Source organism: Numenius arquata, chromosome 2 (assembly GCF_964106895.1).
Source record: "Numenius arquata chromosome 2, bNumArq3.hap1.1, whole genome shotgun sequence".
NCBI lineage: Eukaryota > Metazoa > Chordata > Aves > Charadriiformes > Scolopacidae > Numenius > Numenius arquata.
Genome location: NC_133577.1, coordinates 31,249,201 through 31,269,005, shown reverse-complemented (window position 1 = coordinate 31,269,005; position 19,805 = coordinate 31,249,201). Strand labels below are relative to the sequence as shown.

Below are 19,805 nucleotides of genomic sequence, written 5' to 3'. Positions count from 1 at the left end.
AAGAAGTCACATATAACTCTAATGCTTTTTGTTTTGTTTTGTAGAGGTGACAAGGGGGAAAAAAACCCCTATTTATTTATGCATTGAGCAAACATAATCGAACACCATTAGTAATGGATAACTGCAGAACCCTACCAAATGTTATTTTAATATTCCTTTTTCCAGAGCTGATATGAACTTCTACGTAGTGGTAATTTTTTCCAGGGTAGCTTTAGTGATAATGTGAGGAAAATATGATTGCCATATAATTGTAGTGAAGATAGTTTAAAATATCTAGTAAGCAAAGTAAACTAGTGTTTAGTATGTAAAAGAGATGTTACTAGTCCAAAGAAAAACAACTGCAGTGAAATAATTTTCATTTAAAATGTCTTTGGTGGTGGATGAAACTTTTTCTTAGCCTTCTGTGACAAAACCAGGTTTTGTTAAGTATCTTTTAGGGAAGGTTTAATGTTTTAAATATATACTTGGGTTGGTTCATATGACTTCTAAAAAATATAGTGTTCAAAGACTTTCAAGTTTCAGCTTTGTTTTTGTTAAGGGAAAGTGAAAACTACTTCGCTCAACAAGAAATATTTCTTGGAAGTGAAATTATCTATAGTGCATGGTGTATAGGAATTTGTTTTCTTTCCTTAGTTTTGGGTGCAATTATCTGATAATCCTTTATAATCATAGAACCGTACAACGGTTTGTGTTGGAAGGGACCTTTATAGGTCATCTAGTCCAACCCCCATGCAATGAACAGGGAATTGTTGTGTTTTTGGGTTGATTTCATGTTTTAATGTTTATAATAGCTTTTAAAATGGAGTACATATCTAGTTAAGACTTCTGGCTACTTGCCGCTAGAGGACTGACACAGAACAGTTAACGTATACCTGGGAAACTGGATCAGAGCTTCTGGTAAATGCTAGTGGGGTGTTAAAAATTGGATCCCTTGGGATTTTCTTTTTGCAGATTACATGCCATGTGTTGGATTCATCTCTGGTGTACCCCAATATTTGTTTGGGTTGCATCAGGGAACAAATTGACCCAGTTCCTTTGTCTGTGTGCTCTCTAAGTCTGCTCCCCTTACTGGAAAGTGAAAAGCCCAGGGAATTCAAGTTGGATAAATGCCGAAATGCCTGTGCAGACTGTCCTGGTGCCTCAGCTGGCAAGAAAGAGAATATTTGTGTTGGAAGCCAGTATTTTAAAACTGCTGTCCAGTTACTTAATCTGTTCCAGAAGTCAAAACATTGCAAAGTTATTTAATACAATTTTACATTAATATATTGTAATAAAAAAGAAAAAGAAACTCTCTGGGGATATTTAAGTAGGTGCCATTAATATTTTACTGAAGCTGAATCAATGGGATGATTTTCCTTTATGGAAGACAATTGTTTGATCTGTCTTCAGTGAGCTCTTAGCAAGGAAACATCAGAGGAGGAAATCCTTTAGGGCTCCAAGTCAATCCTGGCTGAATTTTCAATCCAAGTGGGTTAGTTTCCTTGGTACTAACATCCTGGAATTTGAAAAGAGCTGTCAATGGGCAGGGTTTGCATCTCATCAAAACCAAACAGAAGACAAAAACAAAAAAAACAAACTCCAGCCAGTGTGTTAGTTCACGTGTGATTTTTGCTTATCCTAGGCTGAGGAAGAGGGTTGTTAGGAAATCCCTTTCCCCAGTATTTTGGGGAGAACCACATTTTCTGCCTTGGTCTTCAGAGGAACAAGAGGCCTGATAGGAGCGTGCTGGGTATGTACTTTACAGTCAGCTGCAGTTTAACTCTGAGGGTGGCTATTTTCTGTCTTTGGTATTGGTAGAGATTTGGGTAGAATAAATGGATGAGAGCTTGTTGTTTGACAGATCTATAGGAGAGATTGTTTGAGACAAGCATCTCTGTTTGCTTTGGAATACTGAAAAGTACCTGTGGCAGAGGCCAAGGCCAGGCTGTCATGGTGACCCACTCCCCTCCAGCCCCAAGGAAGTTCAGGAATTGGCTGATAGTTCCTCAGGCCCATGTTTTTCACTCCTGAGTGAAATTAGATCTCTTGGGATTTTCTTCTTGCAGATTACATGCCATGTGTTGGTTTCATCTCTGGTGTACCCCGATACCTGTTTGGGTTGCATCAGGGAACAAATTGACGCAGTTCCTTTGTCTGTGCGCCCTGGGGGACTAGCTCTGCTCGTGTACCGCAGCTGGGGTGTGATGTTCCTTGAGTCACCTAATACATTAAGACCTGATACTCTGTGGAAACACCGTGTTCCTTGCAGCACTCGTGTGAATTTTCAGGTTGTTGGGGGGACTGACATCAGGGCTTGGGAGACCTAAAAACCCTAAACTCACTTAAGGTTGGAAATCATCTATAAGGCAAGGGTAATGTTCATTCTTTAATTTTGTTGCTGCTGTTACTTGCTGCAGTAGCTGTTTTACTTACTACTTTCTGCTGTCCTGTACCGTTCTTGGAACATGCATTAAGTGAAATCATGGTTCTGCTGAAGCTCGTGACAGTTACAGTCTCTTTGTACTTAATTTTGGATGGACCTCCAGATATGCTTTGCACTATTTGGAATAACCTTGACTGTAGATGTCAAATTTACACTACACCAGAGCATGCTACACCAGGGTTTCTGTGGTCTGTACTTGCTCACACATGGAGAATGCTTAATAAAGTTGGTTGGTATAGTAGGAATGATGTTTCTATTTCACTGAACGTGGCATAAGATTTACTCTAATAAAGTTATTTCAAATTAAAGACTGTGCTTGTGTGTGTTTAGAGGAAGGGTATAATTTCCTGTTCATAATTATTGCTTCAGGACACAATTTTGTGTCTTGCATAAAACGGGTCTTTTCCATTTGTCCCCCTTCAGTCACAGAGGGGTGCAGACTGACTCAGGTGAGGCATGGTTAAGCTGTTGTGATGGGATTCACCTCACCCATCTTTAGCCATCTACAGGGTATAATTGTCTATGGTCCTGTAGTAGAAGGAAAGAAAGAAGAGAAAGAGAGGAGTGTTCTTCCCAGGTTAATGTAGGTGAAGAGGAAATGCCTAGTGGAAATGCCTCCCTCTGTATTGACCATGCAAGGAACCTGGACAACTTGCACTCTAACCCTAACCCTTGGCACTTCACTTATGGATGGCTAGAGTTAGCTGCAATGAGTTCATCCAGCCAGTGCTATGTAAGTCTGACTGCTCAAAACATTACCCAACTCTCAGACTATCTGTGTAATAGTCACAACGTATAATGTTGGAGCCAGCGCACATTAAAGAAAACTCACTATTGTGCATAAGTGCATTTCACTTTTAAACATTGCTTTAGGTTGGTGGGATTTGTAATATAAAAATGGCCAAGTGCATATATGTTTGGGTTTTTTTCAGTTGGAATAATGCAAAGCAGCACCCAAGCCAGAAAAAATAAGGGCTAAAACCTCAGTAAATCAGTTCTGATTAAATCTTGTAAGAAAATAAAACAACTGCCAGGAAGGACTTGTGTTTTCAATAGGTAGTTATAACTCCATGTGGAAAAATTGCAATTTTGTTTCCTCGCTATTGCATAACAGCAGACGTGTGTGGTAATGGTATCTGTGCAGTGAATGTGTATCTCCAGGGTGTTGTGTGGTCTTGCAGAGAACAGTGTAACGTATATATTCCCTTTAATTTTTTTCCTCTCTCCCCTGTAAGCTACCTCTGTCTTGATGTGGTGGACCTAGAAATATAGACCCTTCTATAGAAATGTAGACCCTTCCCCTTCAAAAAGAATAAAGAACGCTGCAGCAGTAGGATGGCATGAAGAAGACAATACTTTTGCAAAAATCCTTTTAATACGTCTCTTCATAGTCTCAGAAACTAGAGAGCAGCTATGGAAATGAAGTGTGTGAAGGAATTATGTACATACCTACAATTTGAAGTTGTAACCACCATGCTGCAGTTTGTAACGCAGTATGAAAGCGCTGCAGTGGAGAGAGAGAAAACATCTTGTTGCTTCAATGAATAAGAACTCTGGGATTCCTGGAGAGCTTTGTAAAAAAACCACTTTATTCCCTTGCAAGAGGCTTCAAGAGTGGGATATGTGAGAGAGAAAGAATGAAAAAAGCTTTATTTTCTTAGTATTTTTTTCTCTCTGGAATATAATTTTTAGTGGTTTTGTGCCTTACTGATGGCATTTAACAAATAAGGCATTGGACTCTGCTGAACAACCAGCAGGACTTGACGAGGATGCCTTCTGTCTCCAAGCAGCGTTGCTCTAGAGTCACTGGGACCAAATGAGAAAACACGGTCCTGTGCATTTTCCTGTTGCGTGCTGGCCTGTACTTGTACTCTTTGTAATGATATTTTTAGGGCAGTTTGCAACAAGAAATACGTAGAGCTTGATGTCTGTTCAAAAGAGAAGCATTCTGGCTGATGGCTGGATAGTTACCTATGGATGAATTCTTATGTTTTACCATAGTTAACTGACATCTACCGACTAATTGTTGGATTTAGCTGGAGAAGGCAGGGGGAGCAGCAACAGCCCCAGAGACTGGGAAGCAAGAAATGAGGCGGGAATAATCTAAAGTTATCCAAAACCATTTTTACAACAGTAGGACAGGCTTGAGTTCAAAACTTGACTCTGTTATTGGAGTTGCAGCTCCCTCTGAAAAAGAGATGTCCCTATATGACTCGTATTCCACCTCCAGGTCTCTGATGAGAGGCTGTCTTTCTTTGCCCCTGTGTATCTCTTCTCTGTGTTGCCTCTGCATAGATCAGGCCAGAAATTGCTAGGAAAACACAGAACCTTGTTTTCTACGATTTTTAGACTCGGCTGTACTCTGTGACAAGAGCCATCAGTGCTGTGGTTCAAATACTGGTGTGAAGGAATAAAGTCCTGACTCTTCTATACAGATATAGTAGAAGTGTCCAAAGGAGGGTGGCTTCACTTCTCCATTTAAACAGGCTCCAGTCTCACATTGCATTTCTTAGCAGCTCCATCTTTTGTTGGAGATTTGAGGTGTGTTTTGCCAGGTTAGGTGGTGGAGCCAAATACTTTATGGCAGTAACCAGAGCAGTTTCTGTCAGGTGTCAGTATATGCAAGGGAAGAATTCATGTACTTTGTGTGGCAAAAGGACAGTTCCCTAAAGTCCTTTTATAGTACCCCATCTTCCTAAAATGACGTCTTTGGAAGGTGTTATTTGTCCGATTTGAAGAGGTAAAAACAAAGCCTATTTCTTAACAGTGGTTGTCACCAGGTTATGTGTAATAAATTAACTTGTTTTACAAGCACCAGAAGTGCTCACATTTTGACTGTAGCTACAGTTTTTTGTAGTATTAAAAAGTAGTCAAGTACATGGACTATCATGCTAAGATGTCTGTCTCATGAAAACCTTAACAGGTTTAAAGCACTATTTCTAGCCTTAGGTTTTAAAAAATGGCAAGATCTTATAAAACATAAACTGTACTTTAAGCTTTGTACATTGGAATAATCTCATATCAGTGATGGTGGTGTTTTGTCATGTATTTCTTAATGTGTACATTTTCCTGTTAACGGAATCTAAAATCCAAAAGACTATGCTTTGAGCAAGCAAATCAGCAGTATAAAACATTCCTTTACAGATTCTTTTGCAAAATAGGTTGTGTACGTAGTACAGTGGCGTAGGTCAGCATTTACTTCAAAACTGAGAAGCAACCATAAAGGCTTTTTTTTTTTGTTTTGTTTTCCTTTTTAATTACAGGTAGCTCAGTTGTCTTGGATTGAAAAGAAGGTAGCTGCTGCTCTCTTTGGGACTCCACCAACTTCAACAGTAGAAGAAGCATTGCAGAATTTCCTTAAGGTAAATCGTAGCCAAGGGTTTTCCTATGTGACTGTTTCCCAGCTGCTACATGTGACTGTTGTCAAGATGTCTGCTCGAGAGATTATGTCCAGTAGCTATAAATCCAGGGCTCTTCTAAATACTAAAATATTTTTTCTTTTCTATTTTAAAAATAGTTTAGAGATGAGTGGGTAGCATCCCCCTTCTCTTTCTTTAGTTTTAGGGAATTCTTCATTGACTTGCCATGGTTAATAGTTATTGGATTTAATGTGAGATGGATATATATGCCATTGAAACAAATTAACCATAGTGATAACCCATCATTTTCCCATTTCTGCAAGAGGATTAACATAGGCAAGGAAAATTCTGACACTGTGGCATTCCTGTTTTTCTGATCTGAAGCTCTTTTCGTTGAATTTCGGTAGAAACCTTTCTTGTTTGTGGAGATGAACTGTAGTGAAGTAGAGAAGAAAGCTCTGTCATATAGGTCCATGTTCCTGGGCATTCTACTTGAATGCACAGTTATGAGAAAACACCACATGAATAAAATAAACCTGTCTTTCAGTAACTTTTATATGAATCATTTTTACTTCTGGAGCTGAAAAATACAAGTTTTTCACTTGACTGAATTCAAAGCATAAACTTCCCTCATTACAATTCCTTTCAGGCAGTTTCTCAAAGGAATTGGACAAGCATATTTTCTTCACTATCAAAAGTGCTTGTTTTCTGTGTTCTTAGTGTATTTAAAGATGGAATGACCTCCTGGATTTTAGACAATATAATACACTACCATCTTCCCAGTTTCAGATATGTTGTCTTTAAGGTCAAACTCCAAAGGCGGTAGAAGTAGTTTGAAATGTTCAGCTTCAGGGCATTTTGCTGTGCGCTGCAGTGTAACTGTGGTTTTAAGTCATCTTCTGCAACAGAAATTAAATTACTGTCTAAAAGACAACTGTTTGGGTTTCTTTTTCAATTGTTTGATAATACATAGTTGTGGTGAAAGCAGCATTGTTTTGGTCCAAGGATTGCAGCCACTATAAATTTCACTACTGTATTTTTCTCTCCGAAAAGCTGTTTGTTGATTAAAGCTGCTTCTTGGTTAGTAGATAATTGGTAAGTTTTTTGCTCATCTTTTAAGCTTCCTTGATGTGTTTTAAAAGGAAGACAATCTTGAACTTTTTTTAATGACCTGAACTTTTCAGAAGATGGTAGTGTGAAAAGAAAGGTGAACCCAGAGTTAGAAGACATGGGTCTATGAAAGAAAAATAATTATAAAGTTGTTGAATACCGTTCGTTACCCATTACACGGTGTGCGACTGGTTGCTTGCTTGTTTATTTCTTTGATGAGGAAATAAATATTAATAATCTAGAGAGAGCAGTGTCTTCCAACCCACTGTGTCAGTGAATGAATCCAATAGATATTCTATAGAATGATCTGATATCTTTACAGAACACTTAGGGAGAGAGAAGAGGAAGCAGTACAGAACACTTTTATGTGTTCGATATCAGCACCTCGTGTTCCTGGTTTAGCGTTTCAGTTTTGGGGGTTTTTTTGTTGAGGTTTTTTTAAAATGCTAAACAGATTGTAGCACGCACAGTAGGGATGATTCAGTCTGATGTTGGAGGAAGCTTAGTGCATTACTAAAAATGTTATGCAGACCACATAAATCTCATCACACAAGTTTTATGTTTATTTTCTTTCCTGTTTTTTATTATTTAGGCAGAAGAAATGCATCCGGGATATTCCAAATATAATTATGTGTATTTGGCAAAGGTAATCAAGTTCTTTTAAAAATAATAATTTGTAGACTCTGGTATTCTTACAGTGGTCTGATTGGAAACAAAATGTTTTTTTCTTCTCAGTGTTATAAAGATCTTGGACAGAAAAACAATGCACTGAAGTACTGTGATTCTGCACTGTCAATTCTCTCAGTTACTAATGAGGTGGGTATTGAGAGTGATAACTTGTTCTCTTGTGACCACTCTCTTGTCTTTGGCACCCTTTATTGCATTGTCAGTAATAACATAATGTTTCACTTTTTTCCCCCTGAACACAGAACTTTCCTTTTTGCTCCACTCTAGGTTGGTTCATTACAGTTGTCTGTATGAACAGATTTAAAAAAATCTTTGTATGGGGAACTGTCAGGGACTTGTCTGTGTCAGAGGCTGTCAGAAATTGAATTGCACTCTTTGTAATTCAACCCATTTCATTAGACTATCTTAAGCATGAGCAGTTCAGTGTGTCACTCGAGCTGTGCTTAAATTTTGCCCCAGACCTACTTTTTCTCAGTTGAAAACATTTGGGATTTTTGTCCCACGATCTCTGTCTCTGCTGCTGAAAGCCTCTGGCTTGTGAGTCTTGTCAAGGCTTCCAAGGCAGTGTGGCAGAGTGTTAGCTACAGCAGGGGTAGATGAAGTATTCAAGATTGCCTTTGTCTTCAACCACAGTGCAGTTAAGGAGTCACAGTTCTTCCAGTTACATGTGCTGGAGCATAGTTTATTCTAAGAGATTATTAGATTGTTTAGGCCCTTTAGAGTATTTTTACTACGAGAACACAAAATTTCTGCAGATATTTGAGAGATTTTAAGTTATTTAATTTCTCAAATATAAACCAAGTCATGGCAAGAAGGTTCACTCTGTCTGATCTCGTGTAGAAGCAAGTTCCATAATTACCGACCTATGACTGGGAATGTCTTACCATCCTAGAGCGCGACAAGTTCAAACCTGAGCTTTGTCAGCCTAAGGGACCCCCTCTGAGCATAGCAGATGTGGTAGGGAGAGAGAGAGGTGATTCCAGAGACGAATTGGCCCTATCCCATTTAATTCTTTGAAGTTAAGGAAAAAGACCATTAAATAACTCTGTAACTTGATTGACAATAAATGCTGTGTGTGGAGCACTAACATGTTTATGTCAAGTGCTCCTGCTGGGCAGAAAGACCACTGCATGCCTCACCAGCAACTCCTCCTGGGTGGCCTTTATTTTTGGCCCAAGCTATAGTATGTACCAACCGTAAATTAAGCAATCATTGTTTAAGTTCAGTGTTTCTTTAAATATGTATTGATACAGATATGACATTAATAATCTCTTAGCTCTGCTTTATTCTTTACTTACTGTTGAAATGTACCTTCAGCTTGCCTATCACAGAACACAGGAAAGACTGCTATAAATTATCTGTTATTTGGTACCTTACATCTTTGCAGAAAAAGTAGGACCAGTGGTGTAAGGGAGAGAGCATACAACTGAAATTGCTTGAACTCAGCCTGTTTTGTATAAATCTGCACTCATTGTGCTGATGAATTTTTTGTTTTTCCTGTATTCAGCTTATTACAGTCCAGGTAATCTTGCAATGAACTCTGAAGCTATCTGGTAAAATTGCAAGCCAACATATCACAGGAACTGGTGGGTAGAAGACTGCCTGTGTTTAGTAAACTGGAAGTCATTCAACATATTCATAAAGACTCCTTGAAAAAAGTGTAGAGATAGCATAGATTGGGATTCATGTTTGATAACAGTAGATGGACAAAATTTTGGTGACCAAAAGGTAGTTGCTGAGGCTCCTTCTACACTCGGTGGAGAGAGATGCATCCAGGTGCCTCATCCTGCCTCTCTCTGTCCGCTGATGGCAGAGAGAGACTAGATGTGAAGATACATATAAGACACATAGTTGAGACACCTTACTCCTAGGCTGTGCAGCTAATGAGAGGTGAATCCTGTCTCTAAAGTCCAGTGTCATCAGTCTAACCATGAGCTGGAGTTCAGTATGTCCTGGACCACATAAAGGGGCTTAGTCCTTGGTAAAAGGAATGCCCCATCACATTTCTGAAGTACCAGCAGGCCTGCAAAGGAGGAGGGACCCTGAGGGTAAGAGCAGGAATTTGGGAGTAATCTGAGGAGTGAGTGTGTATTCTGGCAAGCAGGGTGGTGATGAGAATAAGGATGATACTGGTTTGTGAACAGAAGAAAGAGCGGCAAATGGGCCCCAAAAATCTTTTGTCCATCTGAAGACAACAAGGTGATTTGTCCTCTTCTGTTTTGACTAGTTCTATAGATATCTTTGTCTGCTTTGTCTTATTTACTTGTGATGTGTTTTGAGTTAAGGTTATAAAAAAAGTCCAGGAAAATACGGCATCGGGGCATTAGTGTTTAATTCAAGTTAAAAAAAGAAAGAAAAAAGCAGAACAAGGTAGAACCAAGTACAAGGTGAAAAGAATTACTATACAGTGGAGATCTGGAGCACAAGCTCTGCTGATGCTGTTACCTCAAGTCCCATCTGAATTAGAATATTATGTGTTGTTTTGGTTATTGCGTTAGAGAGAGACTGTTACTGATTTTTGGGGGAAACATGTTGGAACTGAAGTGATTCAGGGCTTGTGTGTAGGAATAACATTTAGTCAAGTTAGCTTAAGAGAGGGAAGAGACTGTAATAAGACTAAAGAGACATTGGGGAGACAATAATAAATGGATGCTGATAAAGTGCCTGAATTGACTATAGCCCTGTAAAAGATGGGGTTCATGATCTGAAATAGAAAACACAGATCAGCAGCAGCCTGAAGATTTCTTTCAGTTTGTCGCAGCGCAGGGTCTCAAGGCTGTCAGCAGCGTGGTACGTTGTCACAGTCATGTGAAACCCATCATTCCCAAGTGTAATCACAGTTTCTCATGTGAGTTTTCTTGGTTTCTTCAGACAGGGGAATTCCTTTATTGTTTTTAAATGTTGGCTTCTACTGAGAAACATGTATATGTATAAAGGCATAAAATTGGGAGCAGACTGAGAGACAAAGTTGCTGGAAAGGTGCCACATTGAGGAAATGTGTAGTATTTCATGATACAAATCATCCTGCAGCATAAGTATGAAAAATAATAGTAGACAATGGTTTACTTTTTATTGCTTCTGAGCATCCACAGTTTCCAGTGACTTCAGTGGGAACCAGAGGTACTCGACATCAGTAAAATAGCCCATAGCTCATTTTAATCCTCAGGTCAAATTCTCAGCTAGTCTAACTCAGGGCAATTCTTCGACACTTTGTCTACGATCCATTTCATGTAGCATTTCAAGTTAAGTGAGATGATTTTTGTCTTGAATGTTGTATCACATCCAAATATCCCTTTTGTGGATCTGTTCTACCACTTACAGAATATGTTTTTAATTCAAGGGGTAGAGGGGTTTCCAAACAGACGTAATGCTTATTAAAGAAAAAAAAAAAATAATCAGATGGCCAGTTTCAACCCTATTATGAACCTAAATAAGGATACCAAAGAAATCATAGAAGAAGAGACAAGTTAGGATTGAATGACTCCTTTAAGTCCTAATACCAGTTTTTAAAAATGCTTGGCACATTTTTAACTAATCGGTCTGTGCATTTTTATTTTTTTTATTTTAAAAGGAAATTCAGGCGTTTTGGTGCAAATTACATTTGGAGAATGAAACTGATGTTTCAGTACTACTTTAGAGACCTTTCCCTTTATCCTCTCTACTCCAAACAAAAACCTCCAATGAATCATGTGGTTCTTCCTTGGCCATAAATACTGTCATACTGTAGAGTGGTACTTCACTGCTGGAGGTGCATGGGACATTAAATTGTCCTGCTTCTCTCTGGTTGCTGTCCAGGTGGATAACCTCAGGGTCCTGGGAAACATTCACCCCTGCAGTAAAAGAGAAATCCTGATGTTCAGGGCTGCTGTGAGTTATTGTGCAGTGCGTAACAGCTGCTCTGTTTATCTAGTAGATGTTTCATTACCCTTACTGAGGCTCATTACTTTGTAGTGCGCTCAAAGCCTTGGTGAGTGTGACTGCATGAAGGGCTGTCAAAACCAGATGTGGTGGACTACTGTGATAGAAAAAAAAATGGCATTTTAAAATTTGGGGAGGAAAATGTCATTTAAACTTGAAAACGTGAGTGTTCATCTTGCATACAAAAAGACAAAATGAGTGGATGGGGGGGTGTGCTTGATTAAACACATAGTGCTTTCCACATAAGGGGAATAAGACACTAATTTTTTGTTTATAATAAAGATTGTTGGGTATTTTCAAGTCTGGAACTTGCAGAAAATTGAAGGCTCAATTTAAGATGATAAGTATAATAGTAAAGAAATTATTTTTTCTTGTATCTGGAGACGAGCATAGGTGTGAAAGTGAACTCTGTGCTTGTAGGACTGGTAAACTCATCACAAAGGGATTAACAGACTAGCAGTGAAAGAGATTAAAATTTTGCTTTTTGAAAGTGAATCTAAAAAGCAGCAGTTGTATTACAAAAAACGTAGTCTTGGAAAAGTCAAAGACAGCAAAGCAGGTAGAATGCAAAGCAAATCTGTTTGCACTGAGAGTTGCTGAAAGTCTTACTTAACATGCAGATAAAAACTTCCCTGAAGCTGAGAATGTATTTTACAAAATTATTGGTGATTTAAAAAAAAAAATCTTATTTTTAAAATCAATTTCTTAATTTCAAAAACACTCCCTCCTTCCCAGCAATTACAAATGAAGGCAATTCAGAGTTGAAATTAACAAGTGAGAGACATTTTGATATTACCAAAATTGATCATTATGGCATTTACTTCTTACAGGTGTAGAATGGCAGGAAGCAGAGACTTGTTAAAGACTCTGCCTTCGGCCTCAGTGACATTTGAAACTCTAGAAAAACCCATGTGGAGGAGGAGGTAAATGTATTAATGGGCAGGAACAATGGCTGAATGTTTACACAAGAATGCAGCTGCTGAGGAGAAATCATATCCGTAAGATTTTCTTACATTTTTTTACATCACGGTAATTGATCTCCCATTAATTTATCTCCCGTTAATGTTGTTAATTTACATTTTTAATACTTTCTGTAAGGAAGAGTGGGACTTACAGAGGGATGGAAGAGAGTAAAGAGTTAAACTTCAGCACCCATCAGTTGTTGCTGTTACAATGGACCATTTGAAAACCTTGAATTTTCCACCAGAGATTTTTCCAAGCAGTGCCTAGTCCAACCACCATAGATTGGTCATATGTAGCAGAACTTGCTGTGATATTTCCAACAGATCTCATTTGACACTGCTGTGGCAATCTGTCCTATGTTAGATTTTGAGGAGGAAAAAGTAATTTACTTTTGCTTTTAAAGTGATGTATACAAATTATGACTTGTTTGTGAGAAAACTACCCATCAAAACTATGTGAATAATTTGGGTTAACCTTATAAAAATGTTTTTGTTTTCTCATCAAACAGAGTATTTTCTTTTCTCAACATCAGCAGCTCAATACAAAATGTCATTGTTTTCAGAGGATATTAATTCCTTTAGATTTTATGCACATTTGTTCTCCAAATGCCAAGCAAAAGTCCATGGTGTTTCAATTACAAAATTATGGGATTATTTAAATTTGTATTCATTTTGAATTCTAGGCTAATGTTTTCCTGCTAATACTGTTTGTGGAGTTGAACAAGAATTTCCTATTACCTACTACAAACCCAAAATTAAAGTGTCTTTTTAATATACTTAAAAAAAATATTCCTTAATTAGTGATTCTATTTACACTGAATATGAGTGCTTCAAGCTCAGGGAATGGGCTGTTTAAAAACATTATAAAGAGATCAGATTTCAAACTGTAAAATGCTGGGAAAAATGAGACATTTGTAAAAGAGCTGCTAAAAGAAATTGAGACCTCCTATATTTTACATTATTTTGCACTTCAGACAATACAGTCTGTTTTTCTCTATCTTAGTGATCAGACTGATTTGCCATCTGCATGCTTTTGAAGCTCTTGCCAAAAGGTTTGTTTGCATTGTCTGCTTATTCTTTCTCCCTCTCCAAAAAGGATTCCAAAAATGATGAAGATATTTTTTTGTAGTGTAGTATTTTCATACATAAGGATAGAGTCTATCCTGATAAATACTCAGCTTACTATATTTATGATCAAATTGACTAGCTTATCACAAAGTATTCATTTCAGCATCTTATGAAAGGTAACCCAGTTTTAGCATAGTTCTTAGTGCGGCAAGGACGCACTAGTTCTTAGTGCGGCATGGACGATTCCTCAAAGCATGGAGTGTATCCGTCTCCTGCTGTGGCGCGCTTGACAGTGCAGGGGGAGAGTGGGAGAAGTATTCCCAGAGGTGGTGGTGCACTGCAGGAGGAAGAGGCTTGCAATTGATTTCCTATTCTTGTAGGGTGGCCAGGAGAAGTCGGGCTTCTACGCGTTTGAAATACATTGTCTCAGAGTCAATACACAGGGTGAAGGAGAACATCTTTCTGAATGGGCTGTAACTGGGAGTGATCATGTTCAAGTTGTTTCAGTGATGGCTGGGCTGTAGTCCCACCGTGGTGGGGGCAGGCGCTGGACAGAAAGAGGGGAATGTTTTGAACACCAAAAGCTCTGCATTGTGTACAATAGTGAAAGAAAACCAGATTTCAGGTGAAACTTAGTCTTTTAAGTTAGAAAAGAACCAGCGGATAAAAGTTTTACAGAACTATTAATTATTCTAAATTCTGTCGTTTTGTAATTTTTCAGCAGCAGTCCTCAAACTAGCTGAACTGTTCATTCTTTTGGGTGTGAAAGGATGTTTCTCCCTCTACTTGAAGTATAATCTGAAAATGTGGAATTATTGTCAGCTGTATATTGGAATTATTGTCAGCTGTGCTTGCCTTGATTCTAAAAGCCTTGAGAAGTCATGGTTCATCCCCAGAGGAAGATAATAAAAGTATGAAAGAACCTAAAATGCCCTAACTTGTGACATACAGCAGTCATACAGAAGGTTGCAAGTGGATGATTGCATTGGTTTATTGAAATATCTAAGGGGAAAAACAGTATTACGCAATTGTTTGGAAATTAACGCCTACTACAGTCACACCATCTGTGAGAGTCTATCATGAAACTGAGAATGGACAACATGTAGCTTTATATGATTTATTTTGTCCCCAAGAGCTATTACTCTCTAATTAACCATCCTTGTGCATGTTTGGGTGTCTCTTCTGTTGCAGTCCAGGATTTCTCCTGGAGCTGCGAAGGAATGATACAGCTGTAACTGAAAGCAGGGGTGGGTGCTCAGCAGTTCCTTGCTGTTACTGCATATCAGAGTACAGCTTTGGACCACCCTTGCAGCCCAGCTCATTTAATATACCATGCAGCCCCACTGACTTCAATGAAACCCTACAGGATGCATGTCAGCTTGGGATTTGGCAGTGGTTGCACACAATTATGTTATAGTTGGCTGGTGTAACCATTCTGGCTGTGGTCATGGGGTTGTATCATTTTCTGTTGACAGTTGGGACTTCATCAAGTGCACACATGTGCAGTGCCTGGGTTGAATGCGTTTAGTGCATAAGGAAATAATTAGCAGAGATGGAAGGTAAAATCATTATCTTTCTGTCTCTGCTTTAATTGCCATTTAATTTTTACATGCACATTTATATGTGTATGTGTATATATATATATCAGTAATTTTTTTCAGCAGAAATTAACTGTCAAAATGTGGACTACTTCTACTTAAGCCAACATTCCCTTTTTCCCACCAGCTCTTGCTCTTTCTTCCGTCTCACTCTTGTTTTCAACTCTCTCTCTTCTCTTGTTCCTGTGCATATCCCTGTGCATATCCCCTGTGGATGATGAAACATAAAAGAAAAGCAACTAAGTAGGAAGAGGGGAAAATACAGTCACTGACCCTGTAATTTGAATAGCTTTTGTGTAGCAGTTTGCAGACCATTTTGAACTCATATTCAACTCTGAAAATGATATGAGAAGTGTTTAATAAATGTAAGCCTTGACAGTAGAAAGTCAAGGTTGAAAATGACTGTGCATTCAGTCAGTGCTGAACTAAGCCTCAGGGTGAACAAATGGGACTGATGCAAATCTATTGCATTCCTTCTATGATTTGCGCCTCTTCCTCTCCCTGCTGCACTCTGAAGGGAGATCAAAGCCTGCATGTATTTAAAAAAAAAAAAAAGAAAGGAAAAGCTGACCTGATTGTTCATTTTTAGAAAACCACAGACCCAGAAATCAATGAGGAAGAGCCATGGCCAAATACAGGATTTATGACTTTCCCTTCCCACTAACAGTCAAGCTTGGGGCATTGATGAAGTTTTCATCCTTAAAACGGGAGGCTGGTACACTGAACGGTTGTGGCTTCTCTCTCCTTTTAGTGTGAGACACCTCTTGGTCTGGAAGAACTCTATCCAAAGGTGACATAAACCCTTCACTGGCCATTCTCAGCTTTGTTTTTAATGCCATTACTGATGTTTTTAAATGTTTTTGCCATCTGCGCACCTACTATTGACTGGAAGCTGCTGGCTTAATTAACGCAGCCGGTTACGTGGTTTGTAACAGTAATAATTCCCACTTTCACTGATGTAGTCTTGTTTAGAACTGGCAACCCAAAGGTAGGATACTTTGCACGTTTGCGGTTTGTTCTCCAGCTAGATCTTAAAACGATCGTGGGTTTGTTTCATTTTTTTTCCTCAGCCCAGAGGAAGGTTCAGGAAAGATTGCCGAATGTTTTTGGGACCTTTGCAACTCATTAAAGCTCATTGCCCAATATAATCCTTTGCTTCTAAGGAGAGAGACAATGATACAAAGATAGTTGGAGATATATTTTTAAATTGTAATATCCTGCAAAGTGAGTAAAGAATCTCATCAACCCATGAAAAGCTGAACACCATTCAAATATGAGAAAACCTGCATCTTTATTATTTTCGGCTTAGAAAAGTGTGAAAAGAGTAGGACCAGATACAATGAAACCTTTTTCATTTTCTTAATAGCATGGGACAATATCTGGCTTTTTACTGTTTTGTTTAATGGAGAATCATTTTCAGAAGTTTAACAGAGTCAATTCAGAAAAGTGTATTTTCCCGAACTAATAAACATTTTGTTACAAATGTTGAGTTTTCCAATTTTTAGTGACAGCCATGGGATGGTGCTCCAGGCAGCTTGTAGTGACATGGAGTTTAAGGGGTGCTGAATTCAGTTTGACATTTCCTTCTGTTAGAGTATTTTGGCAAGAGCTTCCTGGCTTTGCAGTGTGTGCCTTTTAAGGCCTCTGATAAATGATTAGGCAGATAGTTTAGCCTATTGCTGCCAGTGGGAGCAAGGCAGTGAGTCCAAGAGAAGTGTCCAGCTAATGTATTAATGCCTTAATCCAGACCAATAATATAATGTAGTTTGACATGTCTGGCATATGGTTTCTATCATCTCAATATTCTTCTCTATTCCTCCGTAACATTATAGACAACTAACCAAAATAAAGAGAAGCAGGAATTTCTTCACCCGTAAAATGTATTTTAAAATGTCCTGTATTTTGTTCCAGCTCTTTGGTTGATTGGATAATGAAGTGATCCTGAAATTCAGTGATTACTTCACTGTCTGTCTACAGTATTTTCTTTCAGAATTGCCTGTGGCGTTATCTGGGAAAGAAATACTGGTCTCTGTCATTAGAAATACTTGCACAAAATTTGTGATGTGCAAGTGCTTTTGGCTTGCACTGGTAAGCCCACATCGCTGCATGTATTGGGTGTTTGGACCTGCAGGTGTGATGTGCTGACTTTTTAGAAATGCGGTTTTAAACCAAGGTGCATTTCGCAAGCTAGAAATTCTGCGATGGCAAGTAAAGCAAGTGGATTATATCCAGGAGACATTTCAAAAATAAGTAGAATAATGGAGTTTTTGTACTGTGGTTACATGTTCATATGCACGTACCCCTTTCTGCACAGTTTCTAGATGGAATAGCCAAAAAGTACATCACTGGTTACCTGTGAAAGAGTTTGTGGGCTGGGTTTGGTTTAAAGTCCCGTGCAAACTGTGCACTTACACATCAGCCTAAAAGGAGCCTTTCGCTTCTGTCCTAGGAGGTAGAATACAGTGTTGGCTCTGAGCATAGCAGATTACTTGCCTCTTGCTCCCCCATTGGCTCCGCTCCGCTCTGAGCCCAGTAGCATAGGCAGAGCCCATCAACACCAGTATGGAAGATACCGAGGGTGTAGGCAGTCCATGGTGGTTATTTCAGGTAGGTATGGCTGTATGCACTGAAACCACAATCTAACGTATGTCATTAATTGCATTTCCCAATGTTTTCTTGTTAATTGCATAATAAATCATTAGCAAACATCACTGAAATCTCTTTAGAAAAACTGCACGCAGTCAGGCTGCAAACTTACGTAAGGTGTAAGGTAAGGCAGTACTTTATGCAAAGTACATCAATAAAAGTTACGGCCTAAGCTGAAAGGCTTACTGGTCCGCTGTGGAGGCTATTTGTGGCTAACATGTTAAGTGCTTTACCAGAGCTGTAAAGGGAGGGCTGCCATCTGGCTCTTGTTTTCACTTCAAACTTTATTTTTGCAATCACTGATAAATTAACTTACTATACAGTCTTGTACATTCTGTGGCTGTTGCAGTTGTGTGTTATGTCTGTTGTTAGTAAAGAAATGTGGATAGGCACGTATAAGGCAAATGAAGGGATTTATCCTATCTAAGTTGATGCATGATTGTCTGTTTCTTTCAGGACAAAGAGGCCCAGAAAGACTTAGAGGCTTTACTTCTCACACTGAAGCTGTGATACTGTGCACTTTTTAACTCTTCATGCTGTGATAGAATCGCAAAACTAAAATGAGAGTCTATAGTGACTGGGAACTGCGGGTAAATTCCAGCTAAGTCAATGGGAAAACTGTCATTGATTTTGGTTGGCTTGGATCATGGTCTCTAAGCATCTGGCAATTATGATATGAAAATGATGCATTCATTTTTGACTATTTATAATCTTGTACTGAATTTTAATTTAAGATTGCTGACACTGTGAGTCTGATTCTCTGAACATGAAGTCCACTGCTGGCAATGGACATACTGGGTGTTAGAATGCAAAACGTATAAATCTCACTCTTTGAAAGATGCAAAATGTGTAAATCTCACTCTTTGAAAGATTAATCGACTAGTATGTGATGCCAGCATAGAACTGTGTGTAGCAAAAACAAACAAACAAACAATTTCTATAGTAAATTATATTTGTATCAAATAATTTACACAGCTGTGTACTAAAGAAAATCATGAATGTTTATGTTTACACATTTCTCTACTCTTATAAAATTAGAATCTTGTTGAAGTTAAAGAAAAAGCTGTTGCCTCCACAAAGCTCTTTTTACTTTAAACCTACTGTTGGTTTTACATGGAAATGTGAAAATTTTATAAATTAAATATTAAAGTTATATTTTATTTGTAACATCAAGTACAATATTAAAAATCAGACCAATGAAATCAAGTGTTTTAAATTAATCTATTACAGCTGTGATGTTTTATGGATTTGTTACGGAACTTCCATCAAGTTTGTGAATCCTGGCTCATTCTCTTTGAACAGTTGCCTAGCATGGTGGCATCAGCGTGTCTTCAGAGAACCTAGTCTAGCATGTGACCATCACTAACCTTTTATATTATCTATACAGCATAACCTGTACATAAAAAGAGACTAATTAAAGACCTACTACTTCTTTCTTAGTGTGTAGGACAGCAATGTTTTCAATAAAATGTAATGGGTAGGGAAGGAATTTTGTTTACCAGTGGACTGATCCAGAATTCACCAAAGTCTGTAGAAAAATAAAGACCTGTTTTCGTTGGATTTTAATTCAGGATCTTAATCTAGATGTAGGGAGTGTATCTGGAAGAAGTAAGCATTTCTGTTAAAGGAAATAAAATTGGATAAGGATGTTCCCTTAACCTCTTTGATGAAAGTAACATGGACAAGGAGGACTGATACGGCACCAAAATATTGAACTATTAATTGGAGCTTTAATTTTGGACAGGTGGGGAACAGTGAAATTAGCAAGTAGGAACTGTAGTCACCACAGCAAAGATTTTAAAATTGGGCAGATGCGAAGGAGTATGAGTACATACGAAGTAAGCTCTAACTACTAACAACAGAAGGCAATAGATGCAGTAGACTGGAAGGAGAAAAATGTGTAGAGTTACATTTGACCTTAGCCTAACTCTATGACTCCTCATAAAGTACAGAGATTTCTTTTCATAAAGTAGGGCTGTCCATTTTTCAATCATTTTCTTTTAAAATATGTTTTCAGACATGCAGACATTATTGT

At 38.3% G+C, this 19,805-nt stretch overlaps 1 protein-coding gene across 1 annotated transcript in view; it reads left to right on the top strand.

Moving 5' to 3' along the window:
• RMDN2 (regulator of microtubule dynamics 2) overlaps nt 1-18,969 on the top strand; it is a 49,171-nt gene extending 30,202 nt beyond the window's left edge. The window contains exons 8-11 of the mRNA XM_074168722.1: nt 5,686-5,784; nt 7,484-7,537; nt 7,627-7,707; nt 18,227-18,969. Of these exons, the coding sequence (XP_074024823.1) occupies nt 5,686-5,784; nt 7,484-7,537; nt 7,627-7,707; nt 18,227-18,280 (288 nt within the window). The 3' untranslated portion in view covers nt 18,281-18,969. The remainder of the gene's footprint in view (nt 1-5,685; nt 5,785-7,483; nt 7,538-7,626; nt 7,708-18,226) is intronic.
• The last annotated feature ends 836 nt before the right edge of the window (nt 18,970-19,805 follow it).